A 19,127-nucleotide genomic window follows, 5' to 3' on the forward strand; every position below is an offset into this window, starting at 1 on the left:
TATATACGTATAAAATGTTTGAAAACAACCGTGTCTTATAATAAAACTACATTGTGAAAACCAGATTCAGTAAAGACTAAAAAGTCGTCAAGCTTCCTCAGCCCATGTCTTCCTCCCATCCTGGGCTTAGACAGATCACCTTTCTTATTGTTTTAAAGAACCAGACCAAATAGAACTGACTTTTTTAATTCATCCTGTAACCTCATTTTGCATCTTATTTCCGTGGGGGAGACAGTGGTAATTAAATGTTTTGATAGGTAGAAGAAAACTCTTAGGCTTCTCTGGGTTTACCAGAGGCATTCGTAATGTTACAAAGAGGCAAAAGTATTTACCACACACAAATGAGCAGAAAATATAATATCACGAAGTACAGTGATTGAAAACAGACTTTCTGTGAAAAATTCAGCTTTGCTGTATCTAGCTTTTTTGGATATACAGGAATTCCTGCCATTTGACACTTTGTCTGGTTGTAAATATTCTTGTGCCAGCTCTATGTTCTCTCCCATAGAAGTCATTACTCTGACCCTTGGATTAAGTAACTCTAAGCAGTGCTTCTTCTGGGTATTTTATTACTGAGGCAGTAGGCTGTATATGGGGGTGAGGTGGGGAGAATGGGATGGAAATTGTCATCCATTTGGAATAGGTACATAGAGTCTCATGACACTACCCTAGCCCGTTTAACCTAACAGAAGTACACTTGGGTCATTTTCTCAAATTTGACTTATCAAAAGAATTACTTGGAACCCTTATTAAAAATCAGGATTTTTGAGTGTCACCCCGGACCCATCCCCAGGGGAGAGGTATGGGAATCTGTATTCTTAACCTATCAACATCATGTCTCTTTCCATTGGAGAAGGGTTTTGAATGTAGATCCCATTTAGTTCCCGGGATTTTCACTAGCTCAGGGAAAAGAGTTTAGGTTAAGGATGGGAAGGAAAGAACTAAAGAAAATGATGTTGAAAAGCAGGGCTCAGTGACCTTAATGCAGACTTCAGTGCTTACCTGGACCTTCTCAGAAGGAGGATTGGAGCCAAAATGGAAAGGACCTTGGATGCCTGGATAAGGGCTTTGGATTTCATTCTGTAGTACCGGTGATCTACAAATTGGAAGGGATGGTACGAAGCATTGGGATTTGAGAAGAAGCCTCTTATCTATGTATTTTATCAAAAGAAGAATGAAGTTGAGTTTTGTTAATACTTATATACGGTAAGTCAGATGGTCAAGAGTCAAAAATATGCATGGTTTTCAGAGGGAAGAGTGACATTTCCATGAAAAGTGTCACCTACCCATGTGTGCAGATAACTGTTTATAGATCTTTTCTGATTTAAACTGACCTACTCCTAACAGAATAGACAGGTGCCTTAAAAACGATTGAAAGCAGTAATGTAAGTGCAAAGGAACAACTCTGGACATTCCATTTTCCAGTTACTAATAGATGTTAGAGACTTCGACTTGCTTACTTTGGACGTGTCATCAGGGAAGACCAGTCAGTAGAAAAGGATTTGATGTTTGGTAAAGTAGAGGGCCAATGACAATGCAGGAAACCCTCAGTGAGATGGATTGACACAGTAGCCCCAGCAGTGGACTCAGACATGTCTTCTGTAAAGATACAGCCTCAGAAAGCCTATGGGGTAGTTCTGCTCTGTTCTGTAGGGTCGCCACGCGTTCAAATCGACGGCAGTGTGTATACAGAAGGTCGCTGTGAGTTGGAGCCGACTCGATGAGGAATAACAACTCAACAAGAAAATGGTCAAACTGACGTTTACTCCTAGTATAAGCTGTCTTTTGCTCCTGTGACAAAACAGAAACAGTGATACCGATCTGACAAGAAACTGCCGCATCAAAAAAATTAAGACTTATTAAAAGGGTGATTTTAAATAACAATTTGTATCCACTGTCGTGTGTGGTATACCATGCCCTAAATGTATATTGGGTCTTGGGATGCCAGTTTATAATAGTATGGAACCATTACAGTTCAAACATTTAAAAATGCTGCTTATATTAATCTTTTTGATTGATATTTTAGTGTATAGTATTACTGTAAAACACAAACCCCACTGCCGTCAAGTTGATTCCAACTCATAGCCACCCTATAAGACAGAGAAGAACTGCCCTACAGGGTTTCCAAGGCTGTAGTCTTACGGAAGCAGACTGCCACATCTTTCTTCCACCGAGTGGCTAGTGGGTTCAAACCACAGACCTTTCGGTTGGCAGCTGAGCGCTTTAACCACTGTGCAACCAGGCTTCATGGTATTGCTGCGCTAGTATTCCTGGTATATAAGTAAATTGAGATGTACAGTCAAGAAGTTAAATTCTGCTCTGTATATTCTCAACAACAAAAAGTAAGTTATATATGTTTTTTTAAAGTTCTGTAGAGACCACTGTTCGTGAAGCTGTTTTGAGGGGGGCTCTAAGAAAATGACTTGGGGATTTAGGGGAGTACAGGGAGCTGGAGTGGGTGCTCTGGGGCTTTAATCAGAGTAGCCCTGTTTTTATCTTTTTTATACATGGAGGCTTCTAAAATTTTGTCTGTAGAAAAGGTTTTACTGATTTTAATAAAAAGGTTTGAGAACCTGTTTTGTAGATGTGGGGAACCACTGAATGTTTTAAAGCAAAGAAGTGACCTGATAAAATTTTGGAATGATAACTCTGGTGGTATATTTCCCTTCCAAGAAGTGTAGTCAGCCAGAAGGTAGAACACATTTCCAGCTGTTCTTACCTGATTACCCAGCAAATGGGAAGTTTTAATCTGAGGCCTGGAGTAATTCAAGGGTATTTTTCATTTATTGGTTAGAACTAAAGTGTGCTAAAATGTTTTTAATTTTGAAGACTTTGCTTACTAATCTGGGGCTCACTTTTACAATTCTTAAAATCAGGTCATAATATTTATAAGTATTAGATGAACAGCTGTTAAATGTAAGATGTTTTATAGATAAAATTCTTTTTGTAATTAGGATATAAACTCAAAGTTCATGTGCATTTTTTGAAAGAGTCTTACCATATTAAACTTTAGTTATTATGTATCCTGAATAAAAGGTTGTCCATTCCATTAGAGTGTTTTATAGTGGTTTTAGTGCATAAACATTTGTGTATGTGTGCATTTTAATGTAAGTTCAGAGCTTAATTTTTAATACAAGGGTTGACACCCTTTTTTTAAAAGTGTAGCTAACCCTTTGGTAGGGGTATCGTTGAGGACATCACAGGGGAGAAGTTACCTGAACCTTGTGCTCTTTACTTTTTCTACAACCTGAGCTACTGAACAGGGTGCTGCTGGCAGTCCTTGCAGATCGGACGAATAGCTTCCTTTCACCATTGTTTTGCATTCCTTAGAATTCTGAAGGCTCTTCAGATCTTTCAAAAAAGGGGAGGGGGTGAAATAGAAGGGGTTAAACCTTATGCTATTTTCAGCTAGTAGCTTACTTAGAAGCAGTTGACAGCCAACTAAAAGGGAAGGATGAACATGTAGGTGGCTAGTGAATGGAACAGCTGACCTTCTGGAAACAACAGGAAGTAGAGGGTTGAAATGTCTACTTTACGGTTTTGGCCAGGAATGGCTAGCTTTTCCGTTTAACATCTTGATAACCTAACCAGAGGCTGCTAATTTTTGTCTTAATTTTTTTTTGGTTTTAGAAGATTGCTCAGTGTCACTTTTAGTACCAAAGCTAAATATTGCCAATATATATGACAGTTCCAAAGGGTAACAAAATATAGTTTTACAATTGATTGTGAATATTAATTAGAGGACATTTGTCATTGCTTTGCTGTTTCCTGTCCTCTTGATATTTATTTATACTTTATAGTTATTTCTTTTCTCTGTGATGATATGGAAATGTTTATTTTGAAACAGGACACATTAATTGTGTGGTCAGAAGCTGAAAACTATGATCTGGCTCTAAGTTTTCAGGAGAAAGCTGGCTGTGATGAGATTTGGGAAAAAATCTGTCAGGTAAGGTTCTTTTAATAATATGTAACCTGTGTTTATATGCATTGAATTACTTCAAAGATGTATAAGTATGAGAACATGGAGAAATAATGTTTTAATATGAGAATTTGGTTTCTTACCCTAGAAATTTATTTTGTATTTTTTAGCAAATTCTTTTACTTAAAAAAGAAAAACAAAATTCGTTTTAATTTTTTTTTACCACTTCAGATTTTGACAGCACATATGTGTAATTAATACCCCGTAAAGTGGCACGGTCTTTAAACAAACCAGAAGGTTAAATATTTCTGGTCTGAGGCCTCTAGCGGGGCAGTGACGGTTCAGTGGTAGAATTCTTGCCTTCCGTGCGGGAGAACCAGGTTTGGATCCTGGCCAGCGCACCTCCTGTGCAGCCACCACCCGTCTGTCGGTGAGGCCTGTGCGTTGCTGTGACGCTGAACAGGTTTCAGTGGAGCTTCCAGACTAAGATGGACTAGGAAGAAAGGCCTGGTGGTCTGCTTCCAAAGATCAGTCAGTGAAACCCCTGTGGAGTACAACGATCTGACCTGCAACCAGTTATGGGGATGACACAGGACTGAGCAGCATCTCACTCTGGGGTCGCCGTAAGTCAGGGACTGACTTGACAGCAGCTAACAACAACAGGGCTTTTAGGTTTTTTTTTTTTAAATGTATGGTCATCTGTTTGCCTACTGTTTGTGAATACTGTGTGTCAGACACTAATGAGCAAAAGTACTCATGACGTCAGCTGTGGGAAGCTTCAACTATAGCAGGATATTGGATCTGTGGTAAATCTCAGGTTTTTTTTTTTTTTTTAATAAATTATTTTAGAGCACTCTTCGATTTACAGAACATTTGAGCAGGTAGTACAGAGAGTTCCCATATACCCTCTTCCTGCTCCCAGCCTCAGCACCCAGTTTCCCCTACTGTTAACATCTTACATTAGTATGATACAGCTGTCATAATTAATCAACTAACATTTACTAGCTGTTAGTATTATTGACATTTTTAAGTAAAGTCATGCTGTCTTAGTTATGTAGTGCTGCTATAACAGAAATACCACAAATGAGTGGCTTTAACAAACAGCACTTTATCTTCTCATAGTTGAGAAGGCTAGAAGTCTGAATTCAGGGTGCCGGCTCTAGGGGAAGGCTTTCTCTATCGGCTCTGGAGGAAGGTCCTTGTCTCTTCTGAGCTTCTACTCCTGGACAGTCTTCACGTGGCTTGGTACCTCTCTTCCCCTATCTCTGCTTTACTGGCTTGTTTAATCTCTTTTATATCTCACAAAAGAAGATTGACTCAAGATACACCTTATACTAATCCTGCCTCATTCACATAACAAAGGCAGCTCATTCCCAAATGGGATTATAACCACAAGCATAGAGATTAGGATTGACAGCACATACTTTGGGAGGACACAATTCAGTCCGTAACACGGGCTTTACTCAGATTTCCTCCGCTTTTCCTTAATGCCCTTTTTCTGACTTAGAACGCCACGTTACGGTTGATAATCGTATCTCCTTAGGCTCCTTTTGGCTGTGACAGTTGGTAACTGAGATTTTAAATTAATCAAGACAGTCATTGTAACTACTGTTTTCTCTAAACAGGAGATCGGTGACTGCCTAGTGCAGCACTCTTTTGTAATAGTCTTGTTTGGGCTACTGTCATTTTCACTTAAATATCTGCATACATCAGATTTTCCCTCTAGTGAGTCTTATCACTGAAGATTCTTGAGATAGTTTTATGGATCTGACCACAGTCATTTTATTTCCCCGTGAACCTCCCAGTACCAGTGCCACACAGTGTAATAAGTGGCTCAAGAAGTATTGTATGAACCTTCCCTTCTCTTGTAAGACTTACATGGCACGTAGGTGCTGGATCAGTAAACTTCTTAACTGGTAGTATTGGGATTTTTTTCCCATAATATGTTTTTAAAAGCTTAATATTTTAAGTTATTCATTATTTTGATAGTCTTTTTTTTCCTAACATATATTAGTATGTATTATGTATTGTTGGAGTGTTATTAATTTACGTTATTAAATAAAATAAAAGAATTCCACTTGATGCACAGTTGAAAATACCAACTAGTAAATATGCTTTTGCCTTACTTCATGCAATACATAGAGTAAAATCAAAATTGTTTTGTTAATTGTTTTGCCTTTGTTTTTTGGCCTGTTTTCAAATATATGTATGGTGATAGTAAGAAGGTCCTAATTTTTACCCTTTTCTTCCCATGTGCTCCCCAAGGTTTGATATTAAATTTTATGTGCAAAGTTTTATGTAAACTGAGATTTAAGACTTAAAAATGATCCCTCGTAGACTTACACGTGTAATATACGCTCAGCAAGTATTTGCTGTTCAGGTCTTGATTCAGTAAACTTAGATCCAGGGATTCAAACCGGTTCAGAATGGTTCCATCATGGCTGGTGGAAACACAGGCAGCATATGCATTGCATAGCAACCAAACCTCTTGCACATCAGCTTTTGACACAAGTAGTGTAGGAAACAGGCAGCGGTGCCCCGCTCAAAGGGGTCAGCCAGCTGCGCCACTTTGAGTGTGTATCAGCCGCCGTCTTTGAGCGGGGCACTGCTGCCTGTTTCCTACTGGGTTGAAAAGCCAATGTGCAGGAGATTTGGTTGCTCTGCAGTGCGTACACTGCCCATGTTTCTGTGAGCCATGGCTGAACCGGTTCGAACCAGTTCAAAGCCCTGCTTAGATGATGCATTCATTCATGAAATGGAAGAAAACTGGTCTTTGGAAATAATAAAAGCATATCAAAGAATGTAGTACTTTTAAAATTGCCTATTTATAAAAAAGGTAACATTATAGTAATATTTATAGTGCTGTTCGTAATATGAATAACAGTATACAAAGTATTCAGTATACAAACAGTGCTAGTAGGCTAACATTTTTTATTATAAATTCCTGAAAAGTTACATTATATTTTGTATTCTATCCTCTGTCCCTAATACCAGCATGGTAACTGGCGCATATTATGCATGGACTCATATTGATATGTACTCCAAGTTTAAAAAGACGAAATAAAGCAAAAGATATTTTAGAAGTAGGGTGTTGATTTATGTATCTGCTAGAACATAAATTTACATGATAATATTTTTCAGTGATCAGCATATTAGATTATCTCTTGATCACATCTTAGCACCTACTGTTTAATACCTGTTTTGGGGTAGACATATATCCTTGAAAACTTCATACATTTGTCCTAGAAATTTTTGTTGAAATGTATTTCTTGCTGTTTTCACTCATGCAATTTGGGAGATCTCCAAGACCGCTCTCAATTCACTAGGACTCCCAGAACTCACCAGAGATGTTATACTCATGGTTACTGTTCCAACAGTGAAATGATACAGATTAAAATGAGCAGTGGGAAGAGGTGCATAGGACAGGGTTCAGGAGAGCTCCAGATACCAGCTTCCAGTTGTCCTGTCCCAGTGGAGTTGTGTGGACAGGTTTACATCTCCCAGTAACAGTGTGTGGCAACATGCATGGAATTTTGCCAACTAGGGAAGCTCACCTAAGCCTTGGTGTCCAGGGTTTTTATTGGGGTTTGGTCACGTAAGCATGAATGACAACATTTGTGACTGACCGTGGTCCCCAGCCCCCTCTAGAGGTCAAGCTGTTACCATATGGACCAAGGGCCCCAGCATAAACCGCTTTGTTAGCATACACTAACTTGTATAGTCCAAAGTCCCCAAACAAACAAACACACTATTATTAGGCAGGGCTTAGAGGTTACCTATCAGGAGCTGGGGAATGGCCAAACCTTTCTTTGGGCAAGTTAGTCGTTTATTACACAACTCAGTACTATACTTTTAAGGTCTGTGCATGTCACTAAATATACATTTAGTTTATTGCTCCTAACTACTATTTGGTATTTCACAGAGCCATAGATTACATTTTACTTTTTAATTCTGGGAGGTCATTGACCTTTGAAAGAAGCAGTTCAATTTCAATAAAAGCCATATTACTAAGTTATTTCTTTACCCCTTGTTATAGATTGAAGTGTGTCCCCCAAAAATATGTGTTGTAATTCTTAACCTCTGTGCCTGCAGTTATAATCCCTTTTGGGAATTGGTTGTCTTTGTTATGTTAATGAGGCAGGATTGATGCAGGATATATCTTAAGTCAGTCCCTCTTGAGATATAAAAGAGATTAAACAAGCAAGCTAAGCAGCACAGATGGGGAAAGAGAGATGCCACGCCACATGAAGATTGTCCAGGAGCAGAAGCTCAGAAGAGACAAAGACATTCCTCCAGAGCCGACAGAGAAAGCCTTCCCCTAGAGCTGTGACCCTGAATTCAGACTTCCAGCCCCCTAAACTGTGAGAAAATAAATTTGTTTGTTAAAGCCATCAACTTGTGGTATTTCTGTTATAGCAGCACTAGAAGACTAAGAATTTGTTACCTAGAAGTGAGGGTGCTGCTCTAACAAATACCTCCATGTGGAAGTGGTTTTGGAATGGAGTAACAAGTAGACGCTGGAAGGATTTTAAGGTACCTAATAGTAAAAGCCTAGATTGCCTTGAAGAAATTGTTGGTAGAATGAAGGACATCAAAGGCAACTCTGGTGAGGGCTCAAAAGGAATTGAGGAGAGTTATAAAGAAAGTCTCTATCGTCTTAAAGAATACAAACGGCGCTAGCAACAATGTTGCTAGAAATGTGGATGTTAAATGTGCTTCTGGTGAGGCTATAAAAGAAAATGATGATCGTGTGATTGGAAAATGGAAGAAGAATGATGCTTTTTATGCAGTAGCAAAGAACTTGTCTGAATTATGTTCAAATGTTTGGTGGAATGTAGAACTTGTAAGTGATGAACTTGAGTATTTGGCTGAGGAGATTTCTCAGCAAGATCTTAAAGGAGCTGCTTACAGTAAAATGTGAGAAGAAAGAGAGAGTTAAAAATTAACTGTGCAAAATGAAAACAGAACTTAAAGATTTGGAAAATTCTTTTATACAAACTAAGGACACATGTCCTAGAACGTCCACCAGCGAGGTGTCTACATAATTTTTTGTAAAAGAGGTTAAGCCCGTGACTGATGGATCTAACCAGCTACCACAGCAGAACACCCATTGTCTTAGACTGAAGGGGATAGAGAAAGAACAAAAGGAAAGAACAGTTGTCTGCCTCTGGGAACTCTACAGGCAGGAGACAGGACAATGGAGCGTCATCTTTTATCCTCCAGGAAAAGAAAAGGACCATCCCTGGAGCAGCTCGGAGATCAACAGAACTGTTGGAAGATGCGCAGGAAGCAGAGTTTTCTCAGTTTTGAAGGGTGAGACCACAGTCTCCTGGATCTTAAAAGGGTGGGGCCACGGCCTCCTAGATTTCAAAGAGTTGGATCTTTGCCAGCTTGGTTCCAGACTGTGGGGCTGCCATTAAGGTATGCCAAGTGTATGGGGCTGCTGCCTAAAACTGGGGGTTGGGGGGCACTGCCATGCCCAAGGGGCAGAAGAACAGGACCTACCAGGGCTGAGGTGGTCAGGTCTCCTCTCAAATGGACTAGGAGAATGGGGGTGCCCAAAGCCGAGGGAGCAGAGTTCCCATCCCAGTGGACCTGGAAGGCAGAGCTGAAGCCCACGGTTGAGGTGCCTCCACCCAGAATCCAGAGGGTGTGGCCAACCCCCAGAGTCTGGAGGGCAGGGTCGTTGTCCAGATAATCCCGAAGAACAGAGGATTATTTTCAAACCTTGAGAGCCAACGTAAATTGTTCTTCTGGGTTTTGGACTTGCTGGGTGCCATTATCCCTTCTCTCCCTCCATTTTTTCCCGTTTATAATGGAAATGTCTACCTTGTGCGTATTCCACCATTGTCCTTTGGAAACATAACTCATAGTCTAGATTTCACAGGTTCACAGAAGAAGAGGAATTTTGACCCAGGATGGAATATGCCTAAAGTCTCACCTATATTTGATTCAGATACTTCAGAAGATCAGATTTTGGACTTGGAGTTGATTTAAGACTTTTGCGATGATGTAATGGGGTCAGTGTATTTTGATATGGCAAGGGCATGAATTTTGGTGGGCCAAAAGGGTGGAATGTTATAGATTGAATTGTGTCCTCCCAAAATAGGTATTGTAATTCCTAGTCTCTGTGCCCTTGATTATAAGTTCATTTGAGAATGAGTTCTCTTTGTTACGTTAATGAGGCGGGATTACTATAGGGTGTATCTTGAGTCAATCTGTTTTGAGATATAAAAGAGATTAAATAAACAAGCTAAGCAGCAGAGATGGAGGAAGAGAGATGCCAAGCCACATGAAGATCGCCCAGGATCTTCCCCAAGAGCCGATAGAGAGAAAGAGCTTTCCCCTAGAGCCAACGCTCTGAATTCGAACTTCTAGGCTCCTAAACTGTGATAAAATAAATTTCTGTTTGTTAAAGCCATTCATTTGTGGTGTTTCTGTTAAAGCAGCCTTAGATCACGAAGACATCCCTTATAATGAAGATGTCGAACAAAGAACGTTCTTCTCTGGAAAAGTTTGACAGCTCAGAGAGCAGGAAGTATCTTTAGGAGAATAATAGAACGGAAGGAACCGTTGGGGAGGAGGACATTATGAAAACAAGAACAGAGGTATCTGGTGCATATTGAGCCTTTAGAAATCATCAGGCCGAAAGTACATGTGGAACTGTTACCACAGAAGAAGATAGAGATACTTTCTTGGAAACAGATGAAGGAAACAGATGGAGAAGGAGGTCAGAGGGAGTTCGGTATTGAGGGCCTCTGTTTCAAAGGAAGCCTCACATTCTGAGACTTAAAGGTGAAGTTAGCGTTTGAGGCTTGAAAAGGGAGGGGAGGGGAGTAAAGCAACAACTGAAGAACTAGGATAGGAGATTAATCGGGTATGAAAAAGAATTTTCCAGTGAGAAGCATATTGTTTTTAGTGGCTGTTGAGGCAGTTCCAACTCATTGTGACCCCATGTGTGCAGAGAAGAGCTGCTCCATAGCATTTTCAAGGCTGTGACCTTTGGAAAGCAGATCGCCATACCTGTCTTTCAGGGCACCTCTGGGTGGGTTCGAACCACCAGCCTTTCAGCTACTAGTAGAGCACTTAACCATTTGTGCCACCCAAAGATTTCCTACAACTAAACCCTCTTGATAGCGTGGATTTACCATGAACCCATTCAGCACAGTTAGTTGGCTGACTTTAAGAATGTTAAGGTTGGGTTATGTTGTGGTAACAAAATCCTAAAATTTCAGTGGCTTATCACAACAAAAGGTTATTTTTCCCTGGTGCTATTTGCCAGTGCAGAGTAGGGTATGAGGAGGGTGGACTCTGCTCAGCAGCGCACTCAGGGCCTCAGACTGATAGAGGATTCATTGTAACACTTTGAAGATTATTGCAGAGTGAAGGAAAGGTGGCAAATCAGAGCACTGGCTCCTAAAAGTTGTGTCCTGAAGTTACACATCTAACTTCTCGCATTTCATTGGCCAGAGCAAGTTACACAGCTGCGTAGCTTCAAGGAAACAAGAAATTCAGGTGCTTCAAAAAAGAGAACCAAAAATACTTGGTGGACAGCACTAATGGCATCCAGATATTTGGGTTTATCTGGGATTGATAAGATCAGTGAGCTAAGAGGAAATCCAGGAAGCCAGTGAGGATTAATACTAGATAACACAGAAATAAACATGCTGGAACCTAATAAGTGCTGTGGAGCTGTGCTTTTATTCTTAGCCGTACACAAACTATAGTTTTTCGAAGTACAAATTAACTCATAATGATTTCCTCTTTTTCTTTCTTTATAACCCCGCCTCTTCTTCCTTTTCCATCCTCACCTCACGCTCCACTTCTCTTTGTCTCTTCTTTTCTTGGTTATTGTCGTGGAGTCTTCTGGCCTTAACGTTGCCCTAATACCAAGTCTCTGTCTTCTCTATTCTTCGTGAGTTGTGGACTCACAAATTTTGTTAGCAGCTGGGTATTCAAACACCTCAAACTTAGTAAAACTAAATTCTTATCAACCCCTCTTTTTCAAAGAAGCCCTAATCTTTCTAGTCACAGGTTTAAAATTATAGGGTCATTTGTGATCCCTCCTCTCTTCGGTACTATCTTAGTTATCTAGTGCTGCTATAACGAAAATACCACAGGTGAGTGGCTCTAACAAACAAATTTATTTTCCCACAGTTTAGGAGGCTAAAAGTCCAAATACAGGGCATCCGCTCTAGGGGAAGGCATTCTGTCTGTTGGCTCTGGGGGAAGGTCCTTGTCTCTTCAGCATCTGTAGGTCTGGCATGGCTTGGCTCCTCGGTGATCTTCATATGACATGGCATCTCTCTTCCTCTATTTCTGCTTGCTCACTTGCTTGTTTAATCTCTTTTGTATCTCAGAAGAGATCGATTTAAGACATACCCTACACTGTTGATTTTAAGACACACCCTATACTAATACTGTCTCATTAACATAACAAAGAAAGCCCATTCCCAAGTGGGATTATAACCACAGGTATAAACCATAAAAAAAACAAACCCACGGCAGTCAAGTGGATTCCGACTCATAGCGACCCTGTAGGACAGAGTAGAACTGCCCCACAGGGTTTCCTAATCTTTACAGAAGCAGACTGCCACATTTTTCTCCTGTGGAGCCACTGCTGTGTTTGAACCGCCGACCTTTCAATTGGCAACCAAGTGCTTTAACCACTGCACCACCAGGGCCCCTTACCACAGGTATAGGGGATAGGATTTACAACACATATTTTTGGGGGACACAGTTGAATCTATAACAGGTACCTGTCCTCATCTGTTCCATCCTCTATCTGTCCTACCATCACTACCCAAATTCAGTTGTTTGTGTAGACTTTAGAATAATGCCTTAATTTGTCTGCATCCTCCAACTTACCCCGTAAAACTGATGCAGTTTAACTTTCTAAAGGGTAGCTGTGCACACGTCACTTCCCCGCACAGTAACACTGTTTTAACTGGACTTTCCACGATCTGGCTTCAGTCTGCTTTTTCAATGTTCTGTTTGCCATATGCATGTCACCTTTTCCCATTTTTCTGCCTCTGTACTTGCCCTTCAGCTTTAAGTGCCTTCATCCTCTATCTGAATCTTACCCGTCTTTGAAAGTCCACGTAAGACCTCAAATGCCACAGATTCTTTGATTTTTTTCCCTGATATCCCCTCACACCCCCACAAAAGGCAATTTCTCTTCCTCTAAATTCCCGTAACATTTTATCCAGACTGCTCTTAGGACATCGTTAATCATACTTTTCTTATGTGTCAGTTTCCCTATGCCCAGCGACTCCGGTGAGAACTAAGCAATAAAAGAAGGGCTTTCATCCCTGTAGGAAGAGAGGTACCTTGTATGCACCTGTTTCTTTCTTTCTCTGAGCTCTTAGATCTTTCCTCAGTGTTGCTTTGGTGGTTTTGGAAATTTGTGGAACTTTTTCTACTCAGGGTATTTGGGATGTTTTGAGGTGGAAAAGAGTGAGAAGAGTTATATTCTTGGGTTAAAACTAGAAAAGTTTATGAGGAGTAACGTTCTAAGCATTTTTTGTTGTTGAATAGAGTAATTCATTGTAGAAAATTAGTTATAAGTTAACCATGCTTATCTTGAGCAGTCTGTCAACCTTAGTTATGAATGTTGAACTGAATCTCTGTTCATTATCATGTGATTGTGATTTTGATCTAGATATTAGTACTTGGAGACTTTACCACAGATCTTAAATACCTTTTTTTTTTTTTTTTGTAAAGTGAATTTCAAAAGTAATTTGAGGAAAATCTTTATTTTCTGACTGTTGAATATACAAGGAGTGGAGTTTTAGTTTGGTTTAAGCTCAGCAGTGTCCTTGTCAGGCCAATGCAGTGGTGTGGTCAGTTACTTTAAGAATCACACTTAGTGATTTTGGGGGCCAGCAAAAGAGTTAACCTTTTGCAAAATTCAAAATTCTTAGGTATAGTGCAGCTATTAAACACCTGCACATGGTTCTAAGAGAATTTAACATCATATATCTACATAACATTGGCTGAAATATTCAATTTATCAGGGATTAGAATTAATCTTAATTTATAGGTTGGGAAATTTAGAGGGGCGATAATCTGCCGTCAGTAGCCTAGACTCAACTAATTTCCCTCCACTAACTTCACTCTTAATTAACTGTGACTATATTTCTAATGAAGCCCTGGTGGCGCAGTGGTTAAGAGCTACGGCTGCTAACCAAAAGGTCGGCAGTTCATATCCACCAGATGCTCCTGGGAAACCCTGTGGGGCAGTTCTCTGTCCTGTAGGGTCACTATGAATCCAAACCGACTTGACGGCACCTAACAACAACAACATATTCCTAATAGGAGCCCTGGTGGCACAGTGGTGAAGCATTCAGCTGGTAACCAGAAGGTTGGCGGTTTGAACCCACTAGCTGCTTCTCGGGAGAAAGATGTGGCACTCTGCTTCCGTAAAGATTTCAGCCTTGGAAACCCTATGGGGCAGTTCTGTTCTGTTCTGTAGGGTAACTAATGAGTCGGAATTGACTCAACGGCAACAGGTTTGGCTTTTTTGATTTGGTGTTCCTAATATTGGTTCTTTACAAGGTATTTTTACTTATATTCAGTGGCCAATGATTTGATTTCCAAAGTTTTGAACTCTTTCATGTTTTAAGGTAACCAGCTGTACTTGGGTATTTTTAGGTTCAAGGTAAGGATCCCTCAGTGGAAGTCACCCAGGACCTCATTGATGAATCAGAAGAGGAACGCTTTGAAGAAATGCCGGAAACCAGCCATCTGATTGACCTGCCCACGTGTGAACTCAATAAACTTGAAGAGATAGCTGACTTAGTTACCTCAGTTCTCTCCTCGCCTATCCGTAGAGAAAAGCTGGCTCTGGCCTTGGAAAATGAAGGCTATATTAAAAAACTACTGCAGCTGTTCCAAGCGTGTGAGAACCTAGAAAACACTGAAGGCTTACACCATTTGTATGAAATTATTAGAGGAATCTTATTCCTAAATAAGGCAACTCTGTTTGAGGTAATGTTTTCTGATGAGTGTATCATGGATGTCGTGGGATGCCTTGAATACGACCCTGCTTTGGCTCAGCCAAAAAGGCATAGAGAGTTCTTGACCAAAACTGCAAAGTTTAAGGAAGTTATACCAATAACAGACTCTGAACTAAGGCAAAAGATACATCAGACTTACAGGGTACAGTACATTCAGGACATCATTTTGCCTACACCATCCGTTTTTGAAGAGAATTTTCTTTCTACTCTTACGTCTTTTATTTTCTTCAACAAAGTTGAGATAGTCAGCATGTTGCAGGTAAGTAAACTGAGGGGTTCTTCAGAATTGTTTTGAGATATTTAGTTGCTTTCATAGTTCAGCTGGTGTTCATCCCCTCTTAATATTTTTTTTGAAAGATTTATTTTGTTTAAATATATTATCAAGCTTACAAACAGAATTTTACCTTGTGGTTTTATGAAGAATTATTTTTTAATGTGACTTTTTATATTTTTAGGTGTTCTGTGATGCAGCTTTTTAAAAAGTTTCTTTTATTCCATTTTGTGAGACCCAGGAATTAGTGGTGTGTGTGTGAGAGAGAGAGCGTATGTGCGCACACACGCACAAGTTCAAAGTTTCCCAGATAATACAAATGTGCAGTCAGGATGAGGACCATTCAGGAATTTGCAGAGAATGATAATTAGGTTATTTACTATGTGAAGTTGATTTTATTCTGTCTCCTTGAGTTGTAAAACAGGAGTTTTATACCATGTTTATTATGTTAATCCTTTGCACTCTGACAATATATAGTAAGCGTGATTTTGAGGATTTATTTGAGATACACTGTACTAACAATTTCCTACCAAACTGCCTTTGTTATTTCCATACCAGTCACTAAGTTTATTGAGTAACTGCTATATACTTAGTTCAGCGATTCTCGAACTGTGGCAGGGGAACCCTGAGGGCGTCCACAAGACACTTTCAGAGGGATCTGTGGGATTCTTCTTATCTAGCTTCATGTCAGTGAGAGACGCTTGTATACTTCTGTATATACTTCAATAAAAACAACATCGCAACACTTGGAATGCTGAAGAAAGTGTAACAATCTAGTTAAGCCATACATTAGATGATTTGCAAATATGTGAAAAAGGGCCTCTCTTCTTACTGAATTTGTTAAAATTTTGGATAATGCAGTTGTTTTCCACCAAAAAAAATGTTATTTTTATAAACATAATGAGTTTGTTTTTTTTAATGAATTAGTAAATGTTTTTAAGCATCTTGAGTTGATTTCAATTATTACAGAGATCAGTAAACATAACCCACATAACAAAAGCCCTTTGGGGGCCTCAATAATATTTAAGAGTTTAAAGGGGTCCTGAGACTAAAAAGTGGAGAATCTCTGACTTAGTATGAGACCCTATTTTATAACACTTCACTTAAACTGTTCACTTTTCTTTTATTATCACTTTTTGTATAGAATGTGCTTCTCCAGATAATTTCTTAACCTAGCAATTTTTTCTGATTCCATAATAACTAGTGTGGGGGAAGTTAGACCTACGCCTTGTTTCATTTGTAGTGTATGGGATCTGTTTTCTAAAGTCACACTCTTCAGTCCAGGGTACCATCTTGCTGACAGAAGAGCAGTTTTAGTCTAAGGAGGTTGAGAATGGAGCCACACTCAGTACACTTGATGGAAAGGACTCAGTGACAGAAGCTCAAGTATAGTTTTCAGTGACTGCATTCGACTTCAGGGAGGTTTCCAAATCCATGTTAACCAAACCAAACCCGTTGCCATCAAGTGGATTCCGACTCATAGCGACCCTGTAGGACAGAGTAGAACTGCCTCAGGGTTTCCAAGGAGCAGCTGGTGGGTTCGAACTGCCAACCTTTTGGTTAGCAGCCGTAGCTCTTAACCACTGTACCACCAGGGCTCCAAATCCATGATATTACATAGTAAATGCTTTTTTTATATTTAGAAAATAAATTATGTAAAGTTATCTATAAATATTTGCAATACTTTGTATGTCATTTTATATATTTTGTGCTTGGTGTTATTGGGAAGGCTATAAGTGAATTATATGAATCAAGTGAGGACTTCTTTTAAAAAAGCAAGTTTTACTCATTTCTGGCCGATAGGATGCATTTTATGAAATAAATCCAGATACTTTGAACTACCTATTATTTAAATCATACAGAAAATCTGTTTTTTTTAATCTAAGGCTTACTACTTAGTTATTTCTGTGTGCCAGCAGTGGTTCTGAGTTATATTTTCAACAGTGTGTACAAAGGAAAGTAATTACGATCATGGCCAGTGGCCTCTAAAACTTCATAAAACCCATTTCTGAGGTTTCCAGGTAGAAATTTTTTGAATAGATACTATGTATTGCCACATACCTTCCTGGTTCTCTAATATTCATACAGGTGGCTTCTTAAATGAATATTAACCTGCTGTTACATGAGTTATATAACACCTATTGCCATTGAGTCAATTCTGACTCATAGTGACCCTACAGGACAGAGTAGAACTGCCCCATAGCGTTCCCAAGGAGTGGCTGGTGGATTTGAGCAGCCACGCTCTTAACCACTGCGCCTCCCGAGTTATAGAAGGCAAATGAAAATGGAAAAATTTGATTTGACTGAACCAAAGTGAGGTAGTACAAAGGTTCATGTAAATCCCACCCTAAATTCCCTAATTGTGAAGTTATCTGAAAGCACTCGGCGAGGTCGCCGGCTCCTGCTGTGTGCTCTAATACATGCTGGCATCTTCTTAAGCACGATTGGGTCCTGAGGTTTTAGTTAACCTGAATTTTCCAGCTAATTGCAGGTCGAAATCGCTCATGCTAAAATTTGAGAAATACAGTATAAAGGTTTTGTACATTACTAAAAGCCAGTGAAATGAGGTTATTTCCACACAAACAGCTAGCTACAGAATAAGATCTTCTCACAACAGGAAGTTTGTTTCCCCGTCTGCCAAAAATTAGAGAGGACAGGAATCTCAGATGTTGACGTTCTGACACACTACATTAGTTTCCACTATTCCATAGCAGAGAGTTGTGGTTAAAACAGATCTGCAAGAGCAGTGGTTTAGTTCTTTTTTTTTTTTTTTTTTTTTTTTTTGACATATCTTGCAGCAGATCTCAAGCTTTCAGCATTGAAAGAGAAATTCCTGAACCTTTTATGTCAGCTATTAACTAAATATATAAAACCTTCAGATGCCTTAAAAATAACAAAACATCTGTTTGCAGTGATATGATTTGTTTTATTTTTTAGGGTTATTTTTAGACTGAAACGTAGGATTCAACACATTAAATTGTATCCTAATAATATGTGGCACATTCCAGTATGTGTGTATGTATTGCTTTGGTTTGGTTCATAACTTTGAGCTACTTAGAAACCTGTCCTATGGCTAATTTGTTGGGGTGAGAAAACTTCCTTATACGGGAGACCTAGATGCTAAATCCATCCGTCACTAGCTAGCTCTGTGACCTCAGCTACGTATGCTTTGGGCCACAGCCTCCTGAGATTTAGAATTGAACCAGGCAGTATCTTCAGCTCTGATCTAATTCTAAATTTCTGTGTTTACATGATTCTAAAAAGAATGAATGGCGTCTGGGTTTTTGGTTGGTTTTTTGCCTTGTTTGTACTTTATTGCAAAGAAAATAATTAGATTAGATTTTTTAGAAGCAGTCCTTCTGTTCCCCACAAGATTTTGTCGTGTGTTATCCAAAAAAACAGCCATACACGATTTGATTTATATAGTTATTTTTTATTAAAACAAAAGCTCTTAAAACCAAATGGAAAAGAAAAACTAAAATGATCTAAAAAGACCAGTTTAATAACTTGAGAACGAAGAATTTAGAGGGTAACATTAGAACTGTATTTATGATAGGCTTTAAACTGTCCATTGTTTTCTTAATATGTTCATTGGAACACATTACTTTTTAGCTTAAAGGATACTTGAAAGAATAATGTTAGAAATGAGAAAAACAAAACCACTGCAGCCCAGAAAGCATTCCGCCGACAGACTGCACTGTTCGAGGCTCCTCAGGTGGTGTTAGTTACTTCATCCTGTTCTAGCTGCCAGTTCACATACCCTGAAACCTGTAAGAAGAATTTAAATGGGAAGTTACATTTATTAAGGAGCTGGAACTTCTTCCCAGGAAAATATTCTGAAAAGTTAAAAATCTTCAGACAGAAAAGGAGAAAGATTACTCTGGGAGAGATTCAGGAAGATAAAAATTCATAAAAGGTG

The 19,127-nt window shown here is 39.3% G+C and overlaps 1 protein-coding gene across 9 annotated transcripts in view; it reads left to right on the forward strand.

The window, feature by feature from the left end:
• PPP4R3B (protein phosphatase 4 regulatory subunit 3B) overlaps positions 1-19,127 on the forward strand; it is a 67,656-nt gene that overhangs the window by 8,703 nt on the left and 39,826 nt on the right. For 8 of the 9 annotated variants that reach the window (XM_004369448.2, XM_023735037.1, XM_004369449.3 and 5 more), the window contains exons 3-4: positions 3,848-3,946; positions 14,573-15,196. In XM_004369448.2, the coding sequence (XP_004369505.1) occupies positions 3,848-3,946; positions 14,573-15,196 (723 nt within the window). The remainder of the gene's footprint in view (positions 1-3,847; positions 3,947-14,572; positions 15,197-19,127) is intronic. The other variant, XM_023735077.1, reaches the window with a different exon arrangement.

This window comes from Trichechus manatus, unplaced genomic scaffold (assembly GCF_000243295.1).
Source record: "Trichechus manatus latirostris isolate Lorelei unplaced genomic scaffold, TriManLat1.0 scaffold00005, whole genome shotgun sequence".
NCBI lineage: Eukaryota > Metazoa > Chordata > Mammalia > Sirenia > Trichechidae > Trichechus > Trichechus manatus.